We start from the raw sequence: 6,000 nt of genomic DNA, 5'->3' as shown, positions 1-6,000 counted from the left end.
CAGCACTCTCTGAACTGTAGTGGGAACCCGGAGGCCGAGACAAGGCAGGCACCGAAAGAGTTGCCCCGTGGACGCTTTTCAGCACCAGAAGCCAGTGCTGCTGACGGTGACGGTACAGCGTCAGTCGCCCTGTTAAGCAAATTGATGGAAGTGACGCCGCACCTCGTATCAGATGAGCAATCAGCTCCTTTGAACAACACAACGGATAGAAACACAAGACACGAAGAGCACAAAGGACCGAAGATTCGCCAGCGTAGCAGAGAGACACGCATGTGTGTATATATGCCTGACACAGGTACAGGTATATACATGTCACTTGTAGCTGAGTACCACACACATATTCAGCTTGACCATTTTGAGGTCTCATGAAGCAGCCGTTACTGCCTTCAACAGTTCCCCGCGGCAGGACGCGACCAAACAACGCAGGTCCCTTCATCTGGAAAGCTCAGCTAGGGCTGAGTCTTATCACTTCCGCACCGAAGCAGCCTTCCTCCAAAATGGCGAACGAGAATCGCAAGCACTTGGGTGGGCCACGAACTTCTGAGGGAATATCGTGCTTCGCCTGCAGGTAGGACGAAGTCTCCCGAACAAACCGAAGTGGTCCGACCGGAGAACGAAGCGTCACTCCGGGAAATCATAATCGTTACAGCAGAGATATATGGTCGCGTTTCTTCTTCGACTCCTACTGTCATCGTGATGTGCCCAAACCAATCCACCTAGAATAGATATACAACCCATTGCTAAGATCATAGATTGAACAGCAAATATCGTTCGGGTAGCATATGTACACCTCTACCCAGATGGTGAGAAAGTATGCGGTAATGCTCCGAGGTGCTAAGACAAAAAGGCATGTTTAGCACATGCTAAGTCCCGGGATACGCAGGCCTAACACGCGCATCCATCGACGTTCACACCATCGAGCCTGCTTCGCGCCGGTGCACAAGAAGACCGCCAAATTACAATCGCTAAAGAAATCCTCGACACTGCAATCTCCAAAGGGAAAAGAAAGCGAGAAGATGGCGCTCACTTGCTGAGCGACTGCGGCGATGGTCTGAGCAACATCGTGTCTGATGAAGGCTTGCGAAGAAAGGCGAGTTAATGCATCCTACAAAGAACAGCAGGGAACGTCTCAACGAGAAAAGAACGAGTACGTTCTCTGCCGACCGATGAGTACTGCAGAAAGGTACTTGTTACTCACGTCAACAACAGACCGGACGACGTAGAGTCTGGTGGGAAGCCCGGTGGACACGAAGTGCATGCTGCCCAACAGAGAAAGGAGGAAAGAGTCAATCGACTTCTAACACACCCTGTGTCGCTCTTGCGCTCCCCCCGTAACAGGAGCTCCCTCTTGAGTTGAGTGACCTTGGCTTCTCTCGTACCGTCACGAATACATGTTAGACAACGCACACGTCGCTTCCTTGTGTCCCTCCAAGTCTCATAGTTCTCCTGTGTCTACCCGGTTTTCCCTCGGAGTTTTGGCAATACTAAGGAATGCAAGACCTCTCTGAGTCGTTATGATCAGCGCTAATGCGCCACCTCGGACCTAGTCGGACAGAATGTGTAAGTGGCTCGGCGAAACCGCACTGCAATCACGGTGCACGGGGAAAGACATGAAAAAGAAAGCCAACTGCAAACGGCTGGTTCCCCAATGTCCTGAGAAAGTTATACCGTACACTTCGAACTAGTAATGTCCTGTCTAACTGAAGAAGTGTTTTACAGTTGAGTGATGACGCCTTGCATTGGCACGCCCTTCTGAGAATCCTTGTGAAGACAAAGAACGAGTGTGGAGAGCAACTTGCCCCTTAAGAGGAGAAAGGTTCGTAACGTGATGTGCTTTCGAAAATGATCTCCTCACAAAAGTGACTGATACGAAACAGAGTGGACTACAGAGAGGTACAGAAAAGAAAACCATCCTCCGAGACTCCAGAAGGTTGGCTGATGCAATCATCGACCAATCGAGAGTGCTACCGTGATCACCTTTAGCGCAAGAAGAAGCAAGCAGTCACTAAGGGGTAGTACGGCCGCCAGCTGGGGCTGAAGCTGGGCCGAAATCGACGCATGAGCTGTCAACATCCTGGCGAACTGAAGACAGGGCTACACCGGGACGAGCACACAATGCAACCAAGGACACGCCACCCGGCAGTGGCGCCACACAGTCCCGACGCCTTCTCGTCACAGCTGCGACGGCGTCCAGCTGTGGAAGATTGTCGACAGGCAAACCCGAACAAAAAAGGAACTGGCGCCGCAACCCGCGAAGACCCAAACGACAATGAGAATAAGATGACGACTGAGTGAAGTGACGAAACGAAGACGAAGGCGCTCGGATTTCTTTCTTTTGCGGAAGCTAGAATCTCGGATACTGCTGACATCACCGAAGTGAAGCAGAGCATGGAAACGTTCTTTCTTCAACAGCGGTTTCCGCGTCACAGTTTTCGGCGGCAGCTCCCTGTCTACGCTAATAATTGTCCACCTGCTGAGATGGTCGGTGCAGTTACCAGCGGAGCGGCGGTGATTTGTCTCGCAAAGATCCTTGACCTGGGAAGTCACCCAAAGTCCTACGTAATGAATGACTTCCGCGTCTTCCCTCAAAGATCACAATGAGCCTCAAAAGAAAAGACACGCGAAGCAACAATGGCGCTGGACAAACACAGCTCTATTCACTACGGAGAAGGATTGTCTGACCGTTACACGCGGACACGGCTGGGCACGAAGAAACGCTCCGCGCTTCCCCTGTCCATCGTTTCTTGTCAGAGAAAAGAAAAGCTGGGACTCGAGTCCTGCGGAGCGACTTATATACCCCCCGAAGGAACCCGTGAGTCCGTGGACAACGGAGTGTAGAACCCTGCAGCTTTCATGTGAACAAGAAGAACCGAAAAAATTCAGTCTTAAAAAAAAAAAGAGAGGACAGAGCCACACACAAAAGGGAGCGAGACAAGCGTTCAAGGACAAGAGTGAAAGAGGGAGAAGCCGCTATGAAAGAACTAGAGTTACGAACTGTTCCAACACTGAAACAGACCAAGGTGTCCGCGGAGGGAGAACCACCCAGAGGGCAGCGGAGAGTGCACGCCCCAACCAGATTTATGAAAGCTACAAACAGCCACGGCAGGGAGTTCAACTGCTGCTGTGCTGCGGTTGTGATGTCGTGTAAGAGCGGTTGCCCCGTCCCGGCGCAGTAGTGGCTTTCAGGCGAAACCCCGCTGAGAAAAGATACTGACATCTAGCCAGCGTCCCGCTACACACAGAAGGTAGGAAAACCATTAGGTACCGCAGTGCATCCGCGGGACAATATGATGAGGGGAGAGAGCAAAAGAAGCTAATGTGGAGGCAGGAGAGAAGATGCAGGAAATCACCGTGAATGGCACGGGAGTTAGGGCAATGTGACACCAAGAAGAACGGCGCAGTCCGCCGACGAAGAGGACACCCCCGGAAAAAACAGTGTAGACCGTGCTCCGGATGCCGCAGCTCAGAAGCCATCTAACGGGAGAAAAAATCCTGCGCGTGCGGCGAAGTGGAAGCAGCGTATTGAAAGCTGGGAAGGTGTCCGTAATGTGTCCCACTAATGCGGGCTCGTACGCTGACAGCCACTCAAGCCTAACTTTTCCCGCAACCGCTGCGCGCACGAAACCACGGCAAAAAGAGTCCGTGAAAGCGAAGGAAGTTTTTGTCACGCTGACACAAGCTGGACACCGGATCAGTTTCTTCACTGCCCTGATAGGATAACGGAGACGAGACAGGCCGCTCGAGCGTACGGAGCTTTAGGATCTGGACTCTGCGTCCTACCTCTGAGCGACCAGCGGGAAACTACGAAGTACCATGTACAAACACAAAAACCCCTACAGCGGTGCCGAGCACAACACTCTTGCATTCCGCAGTGTGTAGGGACCGAGCAGGCCACAGGGCTGCTACCTCCGCCTGCTTCTCACCAGCTTCCGACGTGCACAGCAAAACGAGAAAAAACCCAGAGAAAAAGTCTTCGAGTTCAGAAAAGCCGTTGAGCTTAAGCGCTGCTGTCGTTCTTTACGCGTGGCCGAGATAGGAGACGTGTTCGGCCGGAGCGGGACTGGAACGGTGTGTTGAGCGGAAGCGCTGGAGGACCGGCCCGCTCCCAGTGATAACAGCAGGGGTGCTGGGGTCACCTACGCGTCCATGCAAGTGGAACCATATTGGAGGGTCTGCTTCTGAATATCGATCCACTGTGGACCCAACACCTTCCGTTAGCATGCTACATGCGTTCCTCCGCTCACTGCGAGAGAACATGGTGGTCGAGCAGATATGCCACTGCACCGCCGAATTGGGAGAACAGGTGAGGCTACATCGTCACGGCGAGCGACGCACGAATGTATGCCCTGGTGGATCTGACGGGTTCCCAGCTTCTGAGTCCAAGCCCCGAGGGACAAAATGTCACCGCCAGGAAAGTGTGGTGTGTATAGGAGCGCTCCAGGAAGCCCGCCGTGGTGATCGCTTGTCTCGGGTGTTCGTTCGACAAGTTGTAGCAATTTGGGGGAGACGTTGGAAGCCTGCGTGGTAGTGTGGCGGTATGGGATGTTATCTCTCTCTGGATCCGCCACGCGGGAGGGCGGTAACGTACGTCGCTCAATTCGACAAGTTGTTCCTGTAATTCCGGTACCGTTGGCAGTTCCTCGGCTGGCTTTCTAGACTCGTTGTTTACAGTGGCACGATCGTTACTGCCTACTTGCGATGCCTGTTCTGGGCAGTCGGACGCACGGTGGTCCTGCTCGGCCCGCCCGGACTTTCGTAGTCCCAGCATTCCACATCTCCCAGGCCAGCCACCTCATGGCCTGCGCCAGAGAGCAACGTTCAATCACTTGCTCGCACACAGCGTCTTTCCTGTCACCCTAAACCCATGTTCAGGGTTTATGATCGCCTGATCAGCGACAGGCATCCTAGTACTGGATAACGATAACTGGAATGCCCATGTCAAATTGGTATCGTGAGCAGGTGTCTGGAGGGCATAGCGGTACCGATGACGCTTTTCTTTTTCCTTCCTACGAGAGAAGCTGACCAACACGGCATTCTAGGGGCGAGGAGGTTCCGGCCTGGCACTGCCATCTAGAAGGAGCTGCATCCCGTGTTGCTGCCACCTCAGGGACTGTGATCTTCAGTCAGGGTGCCGTAGACCAGCTCCTAGCTCTCACTGCCCGCCTCACAATTTACTCTCATCGTGATGCACTGCGTAGTGTGGTGGTAAGTACTGAAGCTAATCCACTTCCGAGAACTGGAGGCTACGCCAAAACAGCTAACGGGACTGCCCTGCTCAGCACGAGACGAACCCGTAATGTTTGAGAGACCAAGCAGCACTGGCTGGCCCGTAGGTCACGGAGAGTGGAATTTTGACCTGAAACAAAAGGATTTTCTTCCGCCGACCCCGTCCTGCAGTGAACATCTGGCGCCCGACGCTAATGCGTTCAGCTGGGTGGCGCCCTTCGTTATCCTGAATCCCCGCAAAAATCGCAAAGACTGCCGTAACCATGCTTTGAGTTCTGGGGCGCGCATGCCGGGCTGGGGCACTCCACGCGCACTCATCCGGAATCTCGGATGGTGCCTCGACTTTTGTTTCTCTAATAACTGAGTTGAAAATACAGAAATTGTACCTTGTTTATTTTCTCCCCAAACTGCTTGCTTTACTTAATATAAAAGCCTGTTTAAAAACTTAGATTATCAATATTCAATTTTCGGAATGACAGGATTTGAATCCATGACTTTCTATTCCCAAAATAGAAGCGCTACCGGACGACGCCACACTCCGACTTTATATGTTTTTTAGAGGAACTTGAATATTTCCTTCTTAACAAAATTTTTGCTGGAAACATGATACTGTATAGTTGGACATACGCCCGTACTGAAACTGGCACCAGTAAATAAGTATTAATGTACTAGCACGACGAAATTCGTCGCCAGCTGCTTGCGAAGCGCCGGCTGGTAAACAACGAACACACTACGCTGGACCATGATGTGCTAAGACGCAGCCGTGCAGAGCCT

General features: G+C 52.5%; 1 protein-coding gene across 1 annotated transcript; it reads right to left on the bottom strand.

The window, feature by feature from the left end:
• Window positions 1–5: 5 nt before the first annotated feature.
• On the bottom strand, window positions 6–4,146 carry CSUI_001276 (uncharacterized protein). The gene is made up of 3 exons (XM_068061482.1): window positions 1,978–4,146; window positions 1,028–1,105; window positions 6–187 (listed from the first exon to the last, which is right to left on the bottom strand). The coding sequence occupies exon 1, from the start codon at window positions 3,215–3,217 to the stop codon at window positions 2,852–2,854; it is 366 nt and encodes a 121-aa protein (XP_067926543.1). The 5' UTR covers window positions 3,218–4,146; the 3' UTR covers window positions 6–187; window positions 1,028–1,105; window positions 1,978–2,851.
• Between the last annotated feature and the right edge of the window lie 1,854 nt (window positions 4,147–6,000).

The sequence above is a fragment of the Cystoisospora suis genome (assembly GCF_002600585.1).
Source record: "Cystoisospora suis strain Wien I chromosome Unknown contig_501, whole genome shotgun sequence".
In the NCBI taxonomy this organism is placed as follows: Eukaryota; Apicomplexa; class Conoidasida; order Eucoccidiorida; family Sarcocystidae; genus Cystoisospora; species Cystoisospora suis.
This window is presented reverse-complemented; position numbering and strand designations above follow the sequence as displayed.

Coding starts and splice junctions, on each gene's coding strand:
- CSUI_001276 (XM_068061482.1), bottom strand. CDS start 3,217: ATGTCAGTATCTTTTCTCAGCGGGGTTTCGCCTGAAAGCCACTACTGC.